A 23,138-nucleotide genomic window follows, 5' to 3' on the forward strand; every position below is an offset into this window, starting at 1 on the left:
TCTGGCTGGCTTTAGACAGAACAACTTTGGCCAAGGAAATAGGGAACATCATCTGAAATGGAGTAAACATTTCAGGACCTAATAGTGGGATTGTCCTGGCTGTAAAGATTTGAGAAAGTGCCTTCCACAGTCAAGCCCGACGCACTTCTGGTGGTTACCTAGTCACCAGATCCAAAACATAAATATGACATGTTACACTTTTCACTTCTATCTGGAAGGATAGATTGTTCTTCTACCAATGTGATGAAAGTTCTCAAATGAAATCAGATGAGACCCTAAAGGTATCAAGAGACCCTAGAAATTTATCATATACTATTTTAGGATTCTTGGATCTGCAGATTGTCTGGCGTCATAGAAGCACACCCTGTTGTGAGCAGGTACATCTCCAGGACTTCTGGGAGAGCAAAGGAAATCTTAAGTTGTGGGCACTTTCCACCAAGAATAAAAGTGAAATTCTAATACTGATGAAATAAAGGAGCCAGTAAAGTCAATGGATCAGGAATAATGCTTTATACCATTTTGTAATGCAAATTTGCCATTTTTTTCCCCAATCTTGTTACTGTTGTTTCCTAATCAGACCGAAGACCCTGGTGTAGGGGGATCTAAAATTTGCTTCTAACCAATGGAACATGGGGAAGAGGAAGGATGTATATAACTCCATTACCTAAGATTACAAGGTTTACCCTGCTGAGAGAAAGTACCCCTCGTCTTGGGAAGGCCTGTGTGGCAAAGAGCTGAGAATAGCCTCCCACCATCCCATTGACAACTGAGGCCCTCACAAGGAAGACTGCTGACCACCACAGGATCGAGGAAGCAGATCCTTCCCCAGGCAAGCCTCAGATGAGACTGTAGCCCAAGTAACACCTCCACTGCACCAATTAACCCATGCCCACACCACCTGCCCATAAAAGCTATGAGATCATAAATGTGCAGTTTTAAACTGCTAATAGTATCACACAATGATAGATAATACAGATTTTGAGGTATTTTTATTTTAAAATATTTCATTATAAAAGTAACATAAGTAAAGCTAAAATATTGAGGAAAGATAAAGTTTTCCATTCATTGCTCTGCCATCCTACTATAACCAGTTAGTAATTTCATCCACTTTGTCACATTCTAACATGTACTTGGTGAGTTACTTGCAGCCAGGATTACATAATTTTAATGAGTACATAATATACCTTTCATAGATCTGTTTATTGACTATTTACCTTGACCAGGGGATGACAAAGTACAGCCCCACATCTGACTCCTGCTCTAAACTTCAAGTGATTCATAATTTGAGTTACAAAACAATACTGTTTGGAAAGTTTTTGTGCATATTATTTTCATACTTGGATATTAACAAAAGAGGAATAACTGGGTCTAATTAACAAGGATATTTTTAATGCTGAAACTGTCCCTCACTCTCTTATAATAATCAAGCTATGATATAATAAGGATGGTGGTGACAGGACAGAAAGGAAGGCCTGGCACTCTCGTAGGTAAGCACTTCTCTGGTCCCTATTAATGCCGACATGTGGATTTACACTCTTGACAAGCATATTTTTAATTCTGATTTAAAGTCAACTCAAGAGGGAAATAACAGTAAGTGCAACAGAAAAACAAACCCACTCAAATAAATCTTTTACTTTATACAAAAGATGGAAAAGCAGGCAGAAATAAACTCTCCACATTTCACAATGTACATGAAGTGCCAGCTCAAGCTAGCTACAGAGGTCAGAAGGCCCTGGGAGAGCAGAGTAAGGGAAGAGGTGGTGGTTTCAATGACGAGCCAGCAGCAGCAGCTGAGTGTGGGTGACGAAGAGGTACAGCAGTTCCACCCCTCTGAACACATCCTCAGCATAAATATGAGTACAACTGTAACTAAACTGTCTCTAATAAGAGTTCTAGAGCAACAACTCTATGGTTTTAAGCAATACAAAACCTTTTATTTGAAAAAGTTTTATTCTTCAGAAAGAAAACTTATGGAATGAGAAGAGCTAAATCGACTCTGACTATCTCCGAGATAAAAGATAAAGCAGTTAAATGTGTCTCAATTTCAATCTTTTATGAATAAAGTGTTGAGAAGTACAGATGTCATCTTCTAAGGGTAATATTCTGCAATATAAACAAAAAAAGTTCAAAATGCAACTTTTCCTAAGTCATGTAATTAAATGCAAAATTAGAAAGCTATTTAATGTAATTATCCCATTATGCCAACAAAGTATGAAAGAAATAATACACAAAATATTCATTTTATTAAAATGTCCCTGTCAAAATGTCAATGAATTTAATATCTCCTAAAGAAGTGTTCTTTTAGTTAGAACTACTAATAGTAGTAATAATCCTTATTACCTACTCATAAAGATTATGTTAAAAAATTCAATAAAGGGCTGGGGATGTGGCTCTAGCGGTGGCGCACCCGCCTGGAATGCGTGCGGCCCGGGTTCGATCCTCCAGCACCACATACAAACAAAGATGTTGTGTCTGCCAATAACTAATAAATAAATAAATATTTTTAAAAAAATTCAATAAAATGTAACTAATTTCCCAACTTCCTTTAACATCACATCTCAGTTATCACTGAATAATTAAATGCATACCTCCATGAAATACTCTGGGAAACTATGAAATTCTCCACAGAGGTGGGGAGTCAAACAATTTTTGCAAAAATAATAAGGAAGATATTACTCTGTACAAAACAGTTTTCTGAAATATGAAAATGTAACTTTTTTCTTGAATATTTCTACGGCAAAAGAAGCAATTGTTCCATGAATGACTTAATTCACATTTTAAAATTTTGTCATGATTTTCCTTCTTCAGTTTATTGTCAGTTATCTGAAAACTGACCTGAGGGTCTGGCAGCATAAACCCGTCAGTGAGTTTATAATAGACTATTGTAGAATCAGACTCCACGATGGCCAGAGTGAAAGACATGGGTAAATCCGGATTCCCTCGTAGTTTTTGAGATGCCTTCAAGATGTCCCTTATCCTGAAAATAAAGACATGATATACTTAGGAATTACAATCACTCAGCTGAGGATAAGACTGAATACTGTGAAATCTTGGGAAGAGGCAGGTGATTATATTTACAATGCTGAGGAAATGTCTGAAGGCTGAAAATAAGTATCTCAGCGCCTCTCACATAGGAAATCCTGCAAGTAAGTGCTACCTGTTGACTCTCAGTCCTTTTCAAAAGCATTCCCCTTTCTGTCCTTATCAACTGTATTCTGTCCTTATCAACCTACTAAGGGGGCTAACACTGTCCTGTGTATATAAATTGACTAATGGCCACAGGTGTTATTTTTTTCAATTATCCAACATGGTGTTATATAGTGGAACAATTGGTATTCAGGTATGATTCTAAAAAATAGACTGTAATACACTTTACCCCCATGTTTTTATATGGTGTTTATGATTACTATCTTTCAATGGTTATATAAAAATCTACTGATTCCTACTTCACCTAGTCATTTCCCTATTGTTATAAAGTTATTTTGGTTTAATTTGGGAGGCAGAGAATAGTGATCCTAATAAAGATAAACCATCATGGTCCTCTTTGTACATACGACTGTTTCTTTTTTAATATTTCTAGTTTTCCCAAGTATCAGAATTATTAGAACTGAGTAGAGATACTTCTGTGGTTCTCTGTATGTATTCTGACACTTAAAGAAAATTAAGAGAAAAATATACAAAGAAATAAAACTTAAAAAAAAATTTTGGGTAATGTTAGTATTTTTGTGTGCTTGCTGTGGAAAATAAATAAACAAAATCTAGGGCTGGGGATATGGCTCAAGCGGTAGCGCACTCGCCTGGCATGCCTGGCATGCGTGCGGCCCGGGTTCGATCCTCAGCACCATATACAAAAAACAAAGATGTTGTGTCCGCCGAAAACTAAAAAATAAATATTAAAATTCTCTCTCTCATTTAAAAAAAATAAAATAAAATAAACAAAATCTAATATAAAGGTCCTCAAAGGATTATTAGCCTTTGACCACATATTAAAAATCCTTATTACCTTCTCATAAAGATTATGTTCAAAAATTCAGTAAAATGTAACTAACTTCCCAAGGAGCTTTCTTAAACAGGCAAATAAAAAATGGTCAGATGGTTTTTTAATTAAGCCAACCAATTTTCTAGAAATTGGAAAAAGATTTGCTAGTATATTACTATTCTACAACTGAATATATATTCTGATTCCAATTACACATATGTTAAATATACTTGATATTATACTGAAGGTCTCTGATGATTTGTTTTTCTATTGATATGGTTGGATTTATGTCTGTCATTTAGATTCTTGTATCAATCTGTTTTGTTCCTTTGATCTTCTTTTACCATGTTCTTTTGTACTAAATTGATACTTTCTAGAGCACCATTTTCTTATTTGTTTTTATTATAGTTTCTAAGTCTCTTAGTGGTGTCTCTAGAGGTTACCATGGAATCTTATCACAATTTACCTCAGATTAATACTAACCTACTAAAATACAGAAACTGCTCCACTATACCTTTATTCCTTTTATATCTTTGTGCAATTATTGTTGTACATTATCTGTATGATATAAACTCATAAATACGTTATAATTATTTACATAAAACCTTCAGTCTTTTTTTTTTTCAGTGCTGGGGATTGAACACAAGGCCTCGCTCATGCTAGGCAAGTGCTACACCACTAAGCTATATTCCCCCCCATCCCTAATCTTAAGTTTTTAAAAAGTTAATAGGAAAAATAAGAAAATATATTAAGGTCTTTTATATTAACATATTTGACATTTCTGGCATTCTTCATTTCTTTACTCTCTGATGTCATTTCCTTGTTCCATACAGCTCCATTTCCTCCCTCAAGCTTTCTGTTAAAATTGTCATATATATTACTTGTTAATAAGCTATAAACCTTGTCAGCTGACAAAGTGCAAAGGCAATTTAATGGGGAATATCTTTTCAACAAGTGGTGCTATAAAATGAAGATGGTCTACCTCTAAGTCTACATAACACAACGAAGTGGCATATATAGAAAGGTTTTTTTTACAAGCCATCGAGTAGTCATTGAATACAAAATACAGTAACAATACCAGTTTTATTACCTTACAAACTGAGACAAAATGTTTGTATACACCACCCTCTCCATGGTTACTGCTAAAAACAAATACTAACTCAAATATACTAAGGTACACTGTGCCCTTAGTGGAAATATAGAAAATGTTCGGTTACAGATAGCTGATCCCAGAAACTGACTTAGTCCTTAAAATATAATATCCCACCATGTTGAACTACATGACAGAGAGCGAGATTCCTACGAGCAGTTTACTTCAGAGAGATTCATATAAAGAAACCGCAGACATTAATCAGATACTTCATTACTCGGCACTAATGGGAAGTGACACTTGATAAAATAGCATTCCTTATATCATCAATGCAAATCTCAGTGTAATTAAATATTTTGCTTCTTCAAAAGTGGCAAACCAATATCTAAATTAATAGTCACAGGAAAAGATTAATTTTTATATAGTGTCCACCTTGAATTAATTTTTTTCTAAAATGGTAAGAACACTACAAATTGACTATGATTTTAATTTATCTTAATTTTCTGTTGTATATATCCCAGTTATTTCTCAATATGCAATATACATAAAACCACTGCAGTGCCATAAGTTAAAATTCGTTTCTCTAAACATCCCTAACTGGCAAATGAGAATAAGATGACACAAGAATGAAAAGAAACCTACCGAAATAATTTTTACACATTTTCTCTTCTTCAAAATATAATACAGTTTAAAGCAAAGGGAGTGTGTGTTTAAGGTCAACTGTGTGAAAATTCTAGCCCTTAAACTGAAATTTAGGATAGAAATTTCCATCACATTCACTGTTCTTCTTTCATTCTCAATTGATACTTGTTTTCAGAGTTCTTTGAATATAAACAGCAAAACATTTTCAGAAATATTCAAAACACCCATGTGGGAAAGTTGAAGGCTTGAAAATTAGCTCAGAGTTGTAAAGGGGGTTTTGTTTTCAGAGTTGAGGGAAATCACTGTCAAAAATGAAATGGAAGTTCCCATCTCTGAGCTCTTATTATCCTATGTGGTAGTCTGTATATTGGGAAAACTACCAATGAATTACTGTGAAGACAGTAATATCAGAATAAAATAGTTTTTCTAACTCTGTTACCTAAAGCACACTTGGAAAGTCTTACCAAGTTCCTTGTTCAGGATTTTAGATAATCTATTTTTATTATACATACCCACTGAAGATCTTTCTTGTTTGTTTCTATTATGAGATACTGCATAAATCCATAAAACTATTTACTTTGTCTTTAAGTCAGCAGACGGTGTTTTCTCGATTTATTAACAACAATAACAACAAAGAGTTTTAAAGTTCTACTTAAAAACTCACACATACTTGTAAAGATGCTGAGAATGGTGAAGCATCACCAGAATATTAAAACTCACTTAATTTCAAAAAAACTCATGGGAAAAGTCCCATCTAAAGAAAAAGATCTATAAAATCATGGCTGTTGATTAACAGCAACAAAATTTGTTGTTCACAGATTTTTCCCTCTCATAACTGTTCACTGACAAGCTCTACAAATTGAAGAAAATAAGGTGATTCTAAAGCTTATTATAACTAACTTGACAAGAAACCTGAAGTAAACACACAGTTAATGCTATTCAGCTAATGTCCTTAGCCCAAGTTATTTAAATATTTTCCATGAATCTTAACATTGTTTTTAGGGGTTTTTTTTGGTAATGATCCTAAAATAGAGACTAAGTTATCTCTGGAGATTTAGAGTGAGGACAAGAAGTTGAAGAAAACATTACTTTTAACTATAAATCTTGTTGAAATAGAATGCAGTATGGGTTAAAATTAGTATTCATTGCAATGCACAGAACGTAGTGTTTCCTTCTGTCCTCAATGTGGCCAAACTGGTGTGTGCTGCAGTCTTATCAATAAAAGGTACTAACTCCTTGATATGCCTCAGGATGTAATGAGATGATACATATAATGCAACTCTGAAATACAATGCAAAATTAACTTGATGCCAGAGGCACCAAGAAGCCATATTCATCTACTAGCCAGTCCTAAAGGAAAGTTCCACAGATAAAGAACACCTCCTCAGGAATCATGCCAATCCCTTCCTAGAAAAAAAAAATCAAAGCAGTTGAAATCTCAAGAGGATTTACTGAACAATCAAGTGCCTGTGTGGCTATTCCCTCAGTGGGAAGTTATTCTGCTAAAATAAATTAGAAGATCCCCCACACCCCCCCCCCCTTTTTTGAAGGGAGGAGAAAAAGATGCTGTGTCTGAAAGAAGCTGCCAGACTCGGAGGTTTCACCAGCAAGCAACAGAATTCCAACAGACGTAGGGTGAGGACACAAACATCCTGATGTGAAGAAAGCCAAATGACAGCAGGAACTTCACTAGTTATTAGATCTGAGGCATCAGATAAAACAGCGGTCATTAAATAAGTTATAATAAGGACTATGCTTTCAAAGGGGAATATTTTTCAGTTACAGGGAAATAATAATGGAGCATCCTTCAGTAAAATGTGTGGCATTTTAGGATTAAATTGCATAACTAAAAATATCTCTGGTTATGTTCCAAAGAAGTAACTCAGTGCTTGTAACCCTTTATTCCACCATTAACACAGTTCTTTCCCCCAAAACCAGGGAAAAATTAGGTACAAAAGGGTGGGTGAATATAGATGAGGAAGAATTTAACTAAATTCTTCACTGAAAGGAAAGGACAGCATTGGCAGACTGCCTCTTCAGATTTGTGATTGTTCTCTGTCCTCCAATGCACATTATAGTTACAATGTAAAGTGTGGGAAATGGTGATAAATCCTGCAAGTAAATGGATTTTCCAGACAGTCTAAATTTTGGAAACTCTTGGAAGGATGCTTATAATATATACTTTGTTCTTTGGGCATTTTAGTAAGTCTCTGCTGCAGATATTTAGTCATTCAACAAATACTTACTTAGCCCCTGGTATCAGATACCAGGCTAGGCACTGAGGATACAGTAATGTTCAGAACAAAGTCCCTGCATACTGCTTGGTGAAATAAGCCAACCCGAAAGGGCTACAATTTATATGATTACACCTGTTTAACTTTCTGAAAAAGGAGAAACTATAGAGAAAGTAAAAAGTTCAACAGCTGTTGGAGAGGAGGCTGGGAATGGGCAGAGGAGATGAACAGCCGAAGCACAGGGGATTTTTTAGGGCACTGAAGTTATTGTGTATGCAATGGTGCACACATGACATTAGGTGTTTTTCAAAAGCCATAGGATTGCAAAATAAAAAGAATGAACTCCAGGGGGATGGGGTTGTGACTCAGTGGTAGAGCACTTGCCTAGCATGGGTGAGGAACTGGGTTCAATCCCCAGCACCACATAAAAATAAACAAATAAAATAAAGGTATTGTGTCCACCTACAATCATTAAAAAAAAAAAAAAGATGAACTACAAACTATGCACTTTAGTTAATGTGTCAATTAATGTGATTAATTATAACAAATGTACCATATTAATGCAAGATATCAACAGAGGAAACACTATCTGGACCAGGGCTTATAGGGAAATCCTCATACTTAATCACATTTTGTGTAAATCTGGAATTGTTCGAGAAAAATAAATTACACACACATGCACGCACACACTCCAAGACTTTGGCTTGAGCTTCAGAATGAACAGAGTTACCATTTAAAGACCTGGGGAAAACTGCAAAAGGAGCAAATGTAAGGGCAAATCAAGACTTCTTTTTGGACATGCTGATTTGAGATGCTGTTTATACTACAGTGGAGACAGCAAGTAGGCTTTAAGTAGAGGAGTCTGAAGTTCATAGGGGAGGCTGAAGTGGAGATTAAAATTTGGGAATCATCAGTATTTTGAAATACTGATAAAATACAAAGAAAACCCAAAACTGTGAAAACAAATGAGGCTACTTAGGGAGTGAGTATAATTCTTTATGGTTTGGAAGACTGAGCCATATAGCACTTAACCAGAAAACAAAAACATTCTGGAGAAGTAAAGAAATGGCAAGTGACGGAGTTACTTAACCTCAAGTCCCTGAGTGATACTCTTGCACTAACAGTTGGTTATTTCCTATATCCTAACAGATGTATAATTGATATCCATAACAGAAAATAGAAACAAGCATTACAATTCCTAATATCTTACTCAAATTTTTCCCTTCTTTGTTTCAGGAGTGTTTCCTTGTAGTAGCAAAACTCTGCATCTAATTTTCTCTTACTTTTGAATGAATAGGTCTTCCAATTCCTTAATTCTTACTAGGTTGCTTCTACAAATATGGCTTCTCAGAAGTAGGGTTATTTTAAAAATATTCTTTCTCTCTCTTTCCCTCTTCTCCTCCCCTCTATCATTCCCATCTCTCACTTCACATACTTTCTCTCTCACAGACATCACGCTGCTTTGCAAACATATATGCACAATCCAGGGCTTTCTTGCCAGCTGCTGGCAATTCCTCCATCTGCGACTACTCATGCCCAGTCATAATGAACTATTTGCAATTTGCAGGCTTTCTCAGCCCTCAGAACTTTGCCCAGAAAGTATTACTTCTGCCAGGAACATCCATCCCTCTTCTGTATTATATGTCTGTGCATAATTAAATAACTTCTCCTCTAGCAAGTCTTCCCAGACTCACCCAAATCCCATACCACTAGTAGAGGTTCTGTCTTCTACCTCTGCAGCCCTCCTCAGTGCCTTGGACGTATCTCTCATTACATTTTTCCCCTGGACATAAATGTCTATCCATCTTGGCTCTAGACTGTCATAATCTCATGGGCAAGATCTGGGATATTTTGTACTCTTGAACCCAGGTATCTAATAAATAAATGAGTAACTTAGAAAAATAATAGGACAATATACATTTACCGTTTATCCCCTCCCCAAACCAAAACACGCTTCTTTTTTGCCATTAGTCTATAACTATATTCATATTCATTTATGAATATATGTTAAGGCTTAAATTAAAAGTGTAAGCATAGACATTTAGATCATTTTTACTAAGGGTATATCATTTTAGAGTAAGAACAATAAATAAAATTTTAATTTTTCCCACATAGTTCAGGGTTTATAATATTGATTCTTTTCCTTCTTCCCATAAAATACTAATGCAATAGATTTAAAAAAATAATTGGTCAATTTATATTATCTAGGTGACTACATGATTACTGGGATAATGTAAACGGCTAATAAAATATTTTCAAAAGTAATCATGTCCTTGAAAGAAAAATTACTATTGACAGGTCTTTAAAAACTATATTAGGAGAAATTAATTCTGTCAAAACAGAAGGGACAGTTCACTTAACTCAATGTAGGAAGAAAAAGGAGTGCATTCCTTTGAAAACAACACTGTGGCAAGTAGGTATGATCCAAAAATCAAGCATCAGATTAAGAAAATCAGAGGCTAGGAATTCTAACTTTGACTGCAGGACTCATTTCTTATGTTTATTGAATTGTTTTCATTTCTCCTTAGGAATAACTTTAACTGAACAAAAATTTTGTCCAAAAGAGTAAATGGCAGAATTTCTTAGACCTTTACTTTATGACAGCTGAACTAGCAGCTGAGCAATTTAGTGCTTGGAATTTGAAGTGTTTTCATAATTTCTAGAGTAACATTCAGACTTGAAAGAGATGCCAAGAAAGAACATACTGTAGGATTGTTTGTCCTCACTAGGAAAATATTTTATAATTAAGTTGTAGTTAACTATACAAATGACAGAGTTTGGTCAGGTTTTTACAAACAATAGATTCTAAAGCTTGGGAACACCAATAAAGGAGATGACCATCAAGCATTATATGCTCTTTGTAAATAAAATGAAACTACCTCCAGCAAACTGCCAACTCCTCTGGCTCTCTGGTTTTATATTTTTCCAGTTTCCCCATTTTTTATGGTGTTTTGGGGGGACTAGGGATTGAACCCAGGAACACATTACTACTGAACCACATCCCCAACACTTTTTTTTGGACACAATACCTTTATTTTATTTATTTATTTTTACGTGGTGCTGAGGATCACATACTAGGCAAGTGCTCTGTCATTGAGCTACAGCCCCAGCTCCCCCAACTTCTCTATTAATAAAAATATGATTAGGGCTGGGGATGTGGCTCAAGCAGTAGCGCGCTCGCCTGGCATGCATGCGGCCCGGGTTCGATCCTCAGCACCATATACCAACAAAGATGTTGTGTCCGCCGAGAACTAAAAAATAAATATTAAAAATTCTCTCTCTCTCTCTCCTCTCTCACTCTCTCTTTAAAAAAATATATGATTAAAGTTTCTCAGGAATGCAGAGCATTAAAAAAAAACCCAAACATTCCATGTTCAAGTGGTTAAGCAGCAAAGCCTAAATAGTATTTTATAACTGGGTATTGTGTAGTATATGGCAAGTAATTTGTTTCTAATAATAAATATCAAAGTTGGCAAATTACTTCTTTATTTATTTTATTTTATTTTTTGGAGGGGTTGTACCAGAGATTGAACGTAGGGCCACATCCCCAATATAAAATTTTGTATTTTATTTAAGACAGGGTCTCATTGAGTTGCTGAGGCTGGCTTTGAACTCACAATCCTTCTGTCTCAGCCTCCCAAGCTGCTGGGATTACACCATTGCACCCAGCAGCAAGTTACTTCTTAATATAAAATTAATATTCCTGACAATCAATGTAATCCATTCAAATTCTAACAGGCTTTCTTGATTGAGAGTCAAAAGGGGAAGGTAGCATTAAAGGGTCCTGAGAACAATATATACTAGCCAAATCCCACTTTATCATAAGAGATGAGATTACTTTTATGATGAAGGAAAGAGCTATGCCAGGTACATGGAAGGGGCTCTGGGATGGCTGGAAAAGTTCTTGCTCCTCACTTGATCATAGTTACAACGGTTATAGTATCTGCTTTATGATAACTCTTTAATCCATATATTTGTATTGTGTGGTTTTCTGAATCTGATTTTATTTTACAATAAAATATTTTTTAAATGCCAGTAAAGTAGGAAGAACTCTAATAGCTAAGAAACAGCTTTTTATATGTAAAATTATGATAAAACAAATGGCTTGTATACCTTGGATGAAATATGACTATATTCAAATTAAGAAGTTTTTCATTAATATACACCCCCAAAACAATGAAGGATATAGTTAAAAACTGGAAAACACAGCCAACAAAAGATAATGTCAAGAATGTTTAAAGAACTCATACAAATTAATGAGAAAACTACAAACAATCCAATAGGCAAAGAATATGCACAGACATTTAAGAGAGGAAATAACTATATCAAGTTATTACTAGTAAACAGTATTAAGTTATTACTAGTAAACAGAAAAATGCAAATTAAGACATTCAGATAACCCATTCAACTGGCAAAAACTTATGTGACAATACCAAATGCTGAAGACAGTAAGATTCCAAAGGATTTTGTTTACATGGTAAAAAGTAATGAAGCAACCACTTTGGAAGCAGTTAGCAATTATCTCCTAAAGATGAACAGCAGTAGCACTCTATCATCAGAAGAGCAGATGTAAAAACTGTAGTACAGTAACACAATGGAAAGTTATCTAGTAGGCCAACAAAATGCACAATGGATTAATTTTAGAAACACAGTATTAAGTGTGTAAGATGAGCCTCAAAAAATTACATACTTTTTTATAAAATTAAAAACATCGAGGGCTGGGGTTGTGGCTCAGAGCCACAGCACTTGCCTAGTATGCGTGAGGCACTGGGTTTGATGCTCAGCACCATACAAATAAAATAAAGATATTGTGTCCACCTATAACTAAAAAACAAACATTAAAAAAAATCTAAAAAAAAAAAACCTCCTTATTGAACATAGGATTCAGGATAACTTATCTTAGGTCAGTAGAAAAAAGAAAGAAGAGATCCATAAGATCTAATGTCAGTCATTGTTAAGAATACAGCTTTTTTTGGGTGACTGGTTTGGAGATTCTTGTTACAGTATCAGTAACTAATTAAGTAAATAAATAAAAAAAAATCAAGAACTAATAATGAGAGTATATCATGAAATAAATATATATGTAATTCAGTTCTGTGCAGCTAAGATTTTTTTATAAAGGTCCCACCAGCTTTCTTTGATTTCAACTTGCATGTTGATCACACTCTTCACCAACTCCTACAGTAAATATGATTTGTATCATATGATGCATCTTACATATCTCTTGTTTTCTGCAAAGGTCTTGCCTCCTTACCAAGAATATAAATATTTCCCACTTCCTTTTACTTCTGTTAAAATAAGACCAAAACCACCTGCTCACCTTTGATGGCTGAGGGAAGCAGAGATGGGTGTAGGCAACACAGTCTGTAACCCTTCCCCTTCTATCTCAGTACCAACCAGGCAGATGAGCTGAAGTTCAGGTAATCCCACACAATTTACTTCATACCAACTTTTACCTGAAAGAATATCATTGAATGCACAACAATGTTTGTCAAAAACAAAAGATGAAAATTCCAAACTTCTACCTAATCCTCAGCTGAGTATACAATACTCATAATACTACCTCTCTCTCTATTTTTCCACTCTTTTCTGTTACCTAGTTATTCCCAGTGTAAATGAATAAACCATTACAAAGTTAATTGGCAAAATTCATAGCAATCATGGGGCTGGGGTTGTGGCTCAGTGGTAGAGCAGTTGCCTCAAGTGTGCGAGGCACTGGGTTCGATTCACAGTACCACATATATATAAAAAATAAAGGTCCATCAACAACTAAAAAAACTAAAATAAAATTTTAAAAAGTTCATAGCAATCATAAATGATATATTATTATATGTCAACAATGCTATATCCCAAACCAACTCCCCAAGCCCCCACCACAACTCCAATAACCAAGAAATATAAACAAACAACTTACTCTCCATGAGGTCCAGGTAAACCAAGAATGCTATATAAACTTGAGAGGCATCTCCAATATTTAATTCCATCATTTCTAAATACTGAAAATCAAAATATAATTGTCAAATAGAGAAGGAAGAATCTCTTAATATTTTCTTTCAATCAAAACATATTCACAATACACACACACACACACACATTCTTATATAACTGTCTTCTAGATTTAGTGGGCATTAAAAGGCAATATAAGATCTGATCTATCTAAAGAATCTGTACTTGTTAGATTAAACATATACATACAGTGTTCTCTCCAGTATTCACAAGAGGATCGGTTTCAGGACCTTCCCCTACGACCTAACCCCACAGATTCTAAAATTCAAGATGCTCAAGTCCTTTATATATAATGTATATAACTGATGCACATCCTCCTGTATACTTTAAATTAGATTACTTATAATATATAATACAATGTAAATACCATGTAAATAATTGTTATACTTTATTGTTTAGGTAATAATGATGAGATAAAAAGTCTGTACATGTTCACTACAGATGCATTTTTTTTTCCAAATACTTCCACTCTGAGGTTGGTTGAATCTGAGGATGCAGACAAAAATATGGAAGGTTGACTCTACTTAAAACTCTTAGGCAAATAACAATATGTGAGTGATTAAAACCATGTGAGTAGAATAAAAAAAAAAAAAAAAAAACCATGGTAGAGGAGCTCTACTCCGGGATTGGTTGGTGAATATTTCATGATATAAATGGGACACAAGTTAAGTCCTAAGGGACATGTATAATTTTAATAAACAGAGAAGCAGAGATAGTATGGGAGATCACCACACATATTCAAGAAAGAAATCTGCCTGAGTAGAGAAAACTTCAATAGGATTTTTGTTGGGACATGTTAGTGGAGACTCTGTTTCCCTGGCTTCTTATTTGCATGTGGAAAGAATCTGCTAGAACACCACTCCTAGCCTCTCCACCCTTTCTCTCTCAAGAGTAGGGAATTATCTAATTACTGAATTTTAAAGAAGCAAAATTCTGCTTCTTTCAGAATTGCTAGTGGGCAAAAGAACATTTTTTAGGGACTTAATCCTGCAGGAGAAGCTGGAAATGATCAATACACATTAGGGACCAGGTATATAATGTAAGGTAAGACAAAAGCAGACTCCACATGCAGGCATATGTGAAGTTACCTTCTCCCATCTGCTTCATGATAAATATACAGGTATAGGAAAAGAAGGGTGTTGAGCTGTCTGCCCCAAACATAAAATGTGTTTGAAAGTGACACTGAAAATGTGATTTGGGGAGAGGTTGCAAGATCTTTGTGGCCAAGCCAAAAGTGTGAATTTTATCCATAAACAAACACTGAGGATTTCTAAGAAGGAGAATAATAAAAGGAGTGTATGCCCAAGGATGATGAACCTGATAACATTTTACTGGATTCACTGAAGTCATTTTATTAAGTAATTTTCAAACTGAATTTTTTTAAAGGCAGAACTGTAAAGACACTCATTATTATTCCTTTTTTTTTTTTTAAATCAGTTTACTCCTTCAAGAAGAAAAATCAAAAGAAAGATTTGATGATCAGGGTCTATATAGTTATTAGCTTCAAAGAGAAAAAAATCCGCAAATATAAAAATTGTCTGAAAGCAACATCAAGTCCAGATTAAAACAAAATTCTGTTACATTAAATACTTTACAAAAAATTACTAACACTATGAGGTAAGTACCAATATGCCAGCTTTTTAGGTAAAGAAACTGAGGCATAATGAAATTAAGCAAAGAAACTTTGACATAATAAGATCAAGTAACTCAGACCAAGGTGGGGACAGAACTAAGATTCCCACTGAGGGGGTCTGCATTTGAGTTCATGCTCCTAACCACTATGCTGCTCTCCTTGCTATTGTTTTTCTTTTTATGGCACTGAGCAACATTTCCATGTTATTGTTTCTTTCCTGGGAGGCTGAAAAGAGATAGAGACAGAAGACAAATTCGGGCAAGATAAAAAAAAAAAAATCACTCTTTTCAGACTTCTATCTTCAAAATTTTCCTTTTCTTGACTGTTTCCAGACAATTATCTGTGAATTACAGCTTTCAAACAGAAGAGAGCCAGTCTACTGTACCCGTTCAGTCCCTAAGATTCCTACAAAATTCACATATCCATTCACTGTCTATTCAGGAATTGGGACAATATTGGTATAAGGCAGCAATTCCCCAAGCAGAAGCAAGATAGGTGCTATCTTTATCTTCATTGCTGCTAATCAAGAGTGCGTAGCTCCACCTTGAGCAAGAACTTCCTCAAAGTTTTCCAAGAAATCTAAAAAATTGGTTATTGGCAGCTGTGCGGAATCAAGGTGCACACCCCGGGTCCGAGGCTAAGTGTAAACGTGACGGCCTAAACGTTATCACTGGGGGTCCTAGATCTCATCCACGGCCCACACACCGACTTGCACGGTTCCTGGGAACCAGCTAAGCCACAGAAAGACGCTCTCTCTGGATAGCAAAACGGACAAGAGTGGAGTGCTTATGAGGGTCTCCAGACTGGGAAGGGAGGGGTCCCATATATGGTCCAGTTTAAGAATGGCTTGGTGCGGGGGTGGGGTTGCTGGGAGAGGTGTCAGCCAGGGTTCTACTCATTTAAACCACAAACGATCCTTCGCGCGGCCGGTGCGCTTTGGTCCCGCTCGCTAGGCCAGCCGGCCTACTAGAACTCGAGCGCTGCCCGAGAGTTCCGCCTGCCTCAGGGACCGGAACTGGCGCCCTCCTCCTCTAGCGCCTCCTAACCTTCGGGTGGGTGCTCATCCAGGCGTCCGCCGGAGTCCACTTGTGAGCGCCGCCGCCATCGCGAACGCCGCCCGAGTCCAGACCACTGCTGCCCGGGGTCGGCTCAGAATCGCCACTCTCCTCCATGCCCGCCCGCGCGGCGCTCCCGTGGTGCACCACGACCCGGGCCCGACCAGAAGCAGGGGGGCGCGCGTCAGGGTTCCGCCTCCCACCCACCTTTCCCGGCGCCTGCTCAGAGGGAGCACGGGAAAGTTGGGTCGGTCACTCCCTCTGACCAGGTAGCAGCACCTGCGCGATCGCACTTTAGTTTGGTTCTAGTCTGTTCGAATCTGGGCTACTGTAGCGTGAAGGAGTTTCGAGAGTACCCTGAGCCCAGAAGCTCTTAACCCTCCTTCAGCCTGTGCACTTTGTAGCTCTCTGGAAAAAGTGGGGGACACTTAAATCCTCTTTGAGTTCTCCTTTGGCGGGGGGGGGGGGGGGGGGGTGTGCTCATTCAGTGTCCTTGTCATAGAAATGTAAGCAGAGCCCTAAGTTTAGGGCAGACATACCTTTCAAGGTAAGTAGCACAGTTGTTTATGGATGGTCAGAAGTCAGCATAAGCACGAGACCTGGAGGCCATGGACGAGCAGTTTCGACCAGCATTGAGGACATTATAAACATCTTTATGGATTTACCGAATGAAATAGGGGGACCTTTGGAGGCCGGATCACTCTAATGTGTTGAGAATGGACTGCAGGCAAGAACAGAAGCAGGGAGTAGTTAGGAGGTCATCAGATTAACCAGGACAAGAAAGGATTAACAAAAAGTCCCCGGCAGGATAGAACTTCTACTTCCAAACATGAGAGACTAAGAAGCTGCTGCTGAAACTGACACATAAGGATTTTAATGTGACTCTTGTAACTATCCTCAATGAAGTAAAACAAAACATGTTTTCAGCAGATGAAAATCACCCGAGGAACAAAATCTCAGCAGAGGGGCGGGGGAAGGACTTTTAAAAATCAAATGGACTTTCCATAAATAAAGAAGATAGTTTCAGAAATTTTAAAAGTTGCCTGGCGCGGTGGCTTAGGCCTGTGATATCCCAGCGGCTCAGAAGGCTGAGGCAGGAGGATCGTGATTTCAAAGCCAGCCTCAGTAACTTAGCGAGGCCTAAGCAATTCAGCCAGATCCTGTTTCTAAGTACAATATTTAAAAAAAAGGACTGAGGATGTGGCTCAGTGGTAAGTGCCCTTGGGTTCAAAAGGAAAGGAAATTACAGAGGAAGAAGTAAGCACACTTGACAGTAGAGCAATAAGAAATCATCCGAGGCAATAAATAAATAAATAAATAAATAAATAAATAAACCCAAACAGAACCTTGGTTTTTAAAAATGAACAAAGACTCAGAGCCTTGCTAACATGACAATTCAGTATACATTTTCTCAGCAAGAGAAAAAAAAATGAGGCAGAAAAAAAAAATTGAAGAAATAATGGCCAAGATTTTCCCAAATTTGATAAGACAAAAATTTGCCAGTACAAATGCTAAATGAACACCAAATAAAATAAATACTGTTCCAAACTGTTGAAAGTCAAAGAAAAGAAGAAAACCTTGAATCTATCAAAAGAATCATACCACATTACCTACAAGGAGAGGCCACAGATGAGATTCATAAGTTGCCCTAGAATATGTTGCATTTGAATGAAATCATTAACCTTTGCCACATAAAGCAGCTACTAAATCCCAAAGAAGCAAACAGCACTGACATTGATAGGCTTATTGAAGCACTCAACACTGACACTAATTCAAGTAATTGGAAGTGAATAAATCTCTCTGGTCCCTAAAGATCTAAATCAGTTGACATGATGGTATTTATAGAAGCATTAAGAGCATTTTGTTGCTAATCTGAGTACAGGGGAAATTTTATAAATCAGTAATGAGATCTAATGGGATCAGATCCTGTGTGAATAAGGCTCAGACATTTTCAGGAAAAGATTTCCAGCTTAAGTTTAAAATGAAAAGGGGCTGGGGTTTGGGGAGAGGCAGAAGGATAAAGAAAGAACCATAAACTGAAAAAGCAACAAATAAGTGCCATCCTTTGGCAAATAGACTAAGTACTATTGCTTAGGAAAAAACATGATATATTCAAGTATTCAAAAATATCAAATACTTCTGACTTCTAATATCATTGTCTATTTAAAGAGTTGAAGAATGAAATTGGAGTGTCCCTTGGCTTCCAGATTAAGCAATGAAAGAATTTAAACAGGTCTTGCTGATTGGAAATGGCTATAAATGGACACAAAGGATTTGGAGACACTTAGACAACCAGGTGTTTTAAGTACAGAATCAAGATGGCTATTGTTTCACTCTAGAGTGAAATCTGTCCTAGAATATGTTGAATGAACAGGGTAAAATTTCAGCTTCTGATAGAAGGAGGGAATTCTTTTGTAAATGCTTCAATAGTTCACTATATTAGAGAAGCAAAGTGGTTAGAAAAAAAGCTAGGTAAGTAACAACAAATAAAGTTCCCTCCAGAGTATACTGCACTTAATCAAATTCTGTGTAATCTGGCACTTGCTATACTGATTTCCCAATTTGATATCCTGAGTCAGACCATTTTATTCCTACAAAAAATCTATAGTGTCTAGGCAGAGACATATTAATTCAGTTAGAGTCTCAAGAGGAAAAGAAAACATTGAATTATGATGCAGACCTTTAATGTGTTTTTTTAAAAGGAACAAGAAGAAAAAGTTATTTCACAATATAGTATAAGACAATGATCTCAAGCTGAAAAATGTAGGCTAGCATTCTAGAAGAGCTTTTCATTCATTAGCTGTTCATATATATCTTCCTGTTTCTAACACAAACCATGCAATTTCCCACTCTGTTTCAAGAATGGCTGAGATATTAATTCTTCTGATTAAATATTTAGAAGGCTATAATATTTTGCTATTCATATGCATGAGCATATGTGAGGAGTCTGCATCATGTAGAAAAAAATTTAGAATAATCCAGATGCTATTCTTCATTCCCCATAAATTTAAGAGTGCAATCTATTCCCATTTACAAAATCATGATATAGTATATTTATTTACTTATTTATTTATTTGTTCTGGGGATTGGACTCAGGGGCACTTAACCACTCAACCACATCCCCAGTCCTATTTTGTATTTTTTTAAGAGATAGGGTCTCACTGAGTTGCTTAGTGCCTCACTGTTGCTGAGGCTGGCTCTGAACTCTCCATCCTCCTATCTCAGCCTCCTAAGCCACTGGGATTACAGGCATGTGCACCGCACCCAGCTAATTATTTAATTTTTAAAGAGCTGCTTACACTCTGAACAAAGCAACTGCAAAAACTTAGAAGTTGTATTTCATATTTGCTTTGCAGATGTGAAAAAGCATTAAAAGCAATTCGTTGTTCAAAAAAATCCCAACTCTGTCTCTAGCTGTTTATTCAATAAATGCTATCAACCTACCTTACTGCAGACAGAACAGAAACCCACACTGAAAATTAGCAAATTGAAAATACCATATTAAAATTACTCCAAAATCTTAATAGTGGTTCTGGTGGGGTAGTGGATTATGGAAGATTTTCCTTCCTTCTTTCTTTCCAATCCTTTCTCTCTCTGCCCTCCCCCATCTTTCTTTTTTTTTTTTCCGTTTCCAACATTTTAAAAAAATTATTTAGTAAAGTAGATTTTTTTAACAAATTATTGAATTTTAAAGACTTTGGCCTAGAAAGACAAATCCAGCCCTCCATATTCATGTTAAAATATCTCTGGGCTGGGGTTGCGGCTCAGTGGTAGAGCGCTTGCCTAGCATGTGTGAGGCACTGGGTTTGATTCTCAGCACCACATATAAATAAGTAAATTAAATAAAGGCTCATCAACAACTAATAAAAATATTTTTAAAAAAATATATCTGACATTTAACCTCGTTCTAAATGCCCCTTCCTGCTCCTTTCAAGTCCTCCCTCCTCTTTCCATCTCTTCCTCTCCCTTCCTTCCTTCATTTCTTCCCTCCACCTTTCCTTTCTTCCTTCCTTGTCCAAATCCTCCAGTACAAGATCGAGCAGCAGTGATGAGACCTGACATTCCTGTTGTTCCTGATCTTAAGGGCAACACTTTCTGTCTTTCACCATTAAGTCTGATGTTAGCCGTAGGCTTCTTGCAGATGTCCTTTTCAGGTTAAAAATGGTCCCTTGTAATCCTGTGAATATGAGGATTTCAGTGAGGATTGAATGTTGGGTTTGTAAAATGCTTTTTATGCTTCTCTTGAGATAATCATACTGTTTTTCATTTCAAGTTTATCAATATGGTAAATTGTGTTGATTGATTTTTTCCAATTATTTTATTGTGATTAAATACATATAATGAAATTTATTTCTCGACCAATTTTAAATTTACAGCTCAATAGTGTTAATATATTCATATATTGTGCAGCTATCACCAATATCTATCTCTAAAATGCTTTTCATTTCGTAAAACTGAAACTTCGTATTTCCTAAATAGTGACTCCTTGTGTCCCCTACCCCGGCCCCTGGCAACCACCAGTCTAATTTCTCTATGATTTGTCCTATTCTTCATTCCACATGTAAGTGGAATCTTACAGTATTTGTCTTTTTGTGACAGGCTTATTTCACTTAGTCTAATGTCCAGACTGACATGTTGTAGCTTACATCTCAATTTCCTTCTATATATAATATTTCATTGTAGGCATATAGACAATTTGCTTATTCATTCATTAGTCATTGGATACTTGAGTGGCTTCTACCTTTTAACTATTTTGAATAATGCTGCCATGAACACAGGTGTACAAATATTTCTTTGAGACTCTGATTTCAGTTCTTTTGGTTATATGCTTGGAAGGGAAATTGTAGTTGTTGGATCATATGGTTAATTCTATGTTTAATTTCTTGAGAAACTGTCATGCTATTTTCCACAGCCGCTGTAGCTTATTCCTACCACCAGTGCACAAGGGTTCCGGTTTTTCTACATCCTCTCCAATGCTTGTTATTTCCTATTTTTTGGTAGTAGCTATCCTAATGGGTGTTAATGTGAGTTTCAGTTTGCATTTCCCTAAAGATTACTAATGTTGAGAAACTTTATGTGCTAACAGTCTTTTATATATCTTCTTTGTCGAAAGATGTATTCCAACTCTTTGCCCATTTTAAGAAATGATTACATATTAAATTATATAAAACCATATGATCTTCCAGCTTTCATTCTACTTCCCATGCTACCCTCTAGGCATGCTCCATAACTTCAGTGCAGTTTCTCAAACATGCTGTGCTGTTTCATTCCTTGATTGTGCAGTTCTACTTACTTGGAATTCAACCTCTGTCGCCCTTTCTGCCCATTGTCCTTTCCTTAAGATACTCTCATTTTTCATGGACAAAACTTTGAGACAGTTTAACTTGAGCTCTTTGCAACTCAGTAACTGCTCTTCCTCCCTCATTGCCTTTCCCTTTCTAGGACCCAGAGTCCTCAAAGCCACACACCAGATATCTATAGAGCTTGCTTTGTCATCAAAATGTTCCATGCTCCAAGTAGTGATCCCATTAGGCCAATCTCTGCCATCAAAGCTTCTTATAGTACCTTTCAGTTTAGGTGTTAAGATTATGAAGTCTGATGTGATCATTTTGCAAATGTAGGAATGACAAGATATTGCCTAAGATAGTGCCTATTTCTCAAGTGTTTTATGTTAAAATTGGCATATTTGTCAGTTCAAGTGGATTTTACATTGTAGGATTTTAGGCTGGATAAGATGGGGAATAAAAACTAGTCAGGTAGTGAAAAGAAGCTAGAAACAAACAGAAGAAACAAACCTGGATGATTCTGCCTCAAGATTCTCTCTGCCAAGTGCCGCCCAGCAGGACTATATGGAGGCCAGGGACCTTTTCTCCTTTTTTTTTTTTTTTTTTCCAGGAGGGAATTTAAATGCACAACACCCAAGTGAGAGACACTAAGTAATTTTATAAATGTCTGTTGAATGAAAAAATGAGGCAAGTCTTCACTTTTTTTTTTTTTTTACATAGGGAGAAATTGATTTTCAGAGAGGTCTTCAACTCCCCAAGGTCACAAAGAAAATAAGTGACACAAATGAGATGGAAATTCAATTCAAGCATCTATTGCACAAAGGCAGCTTGCCTGCTGGAGCCACTGAAACCTTGAAAAGTTTTCCTGCAAGAATCCCTCTGCCCATCTCAGAGGCTTTGCTCCTGCCACTACTAGGCTAAGGGTGACAGTCAATGAGGCTTTATTGTCCCCAAAGGAAGCCCACTGTGCTGGAAGAGTGTGAGGAGGGGTTATGAGAGAAAGCATGTACTTCCAATTTCACGTGGGGACTGTTGGGGCAGTCCAGGGGCAGTGGGGACAAAGACAGGTGTGCAGAACCCTGACTTCCCATCCATCAGTTTCCATGGAGAGAAACCATAAGCAATGGATATTTTAAAAATACAGTTGGCTTTCATTTTAATTGGGTTTTACAAATTAAATATCTTAGAGCATTGGTTCTATGAGAGCAAAAAAT

General features: G+C 36.5%; 1 protein-coding gene across 1 annotated transcript; it reads right to left on the bottom strand.

Annotated features, from left to right (window-relative positions):
- Window positions 1–972: 972 nt before the first annotated feature.
- On the bottom strand, window positions 973–16,794 carry TSEN15 (tRNA splicing endonuclease subunit 15). Its single transcript, XM_081300290.1, has 5 exons — window positions 16,631–16,794; window positions 13,860–13,941; window positions 13,266–13,401; window positions 2,836–2,977; window positions 973–2,103 (listed from the first exon to the last, which is right to left on the bottom strand). The coding sequence occupies exons 1-5, from the start codon at window positions 16,754–16,756 to the stop codon at window positions 2,083–2,085; spliced, it is 507 nt and encodes a 168-aa protein (XP_081156416.1). The 5' UTR covers window positions 16,757–16,794; the 3' UTR covers window positions 973–2,082.
- Window positions 16,795–23,138: the final 6,344 nt, after the last annotated feature.

This window comes from Spermophilus citellus (genome assembly GCF_964194105.1).
Source record: "Spermophilus citellus genome assembly, chromosome: 6".
Lineage (NCBI taxonomy): Eukaryota > Metazoa > Chordata > Mammalia > Rodentia > Sciuridae > Spermophilus > Spermophilus citellus.

Excerpts from the sequence above, each read along its gene's own strand:
- TSEN15 (XM_081300290.1), bottom strand. The coding sequence starts at position 16,756 with ATGGAGGAGAGTGGCGATTCTGAGCCGACCCCGGGCAGCAGTGGTCTG. Across the intron at positions 13,942-16,630 it reads GGATGAGCACCCACCCGAAG|TATTTAGAAATGATGGAATT; the intron begins GTTAGGAGGCGC and ends TTTGATTTTCAG. Across the intron at positions 13,402-13,859 it reads TTACCTGGACCTCATGGAGA|GTAAAAGTTGGTATGAAGTA; the intron begins GTAAGTTGTTTG and ends ATATTCTTTCAG.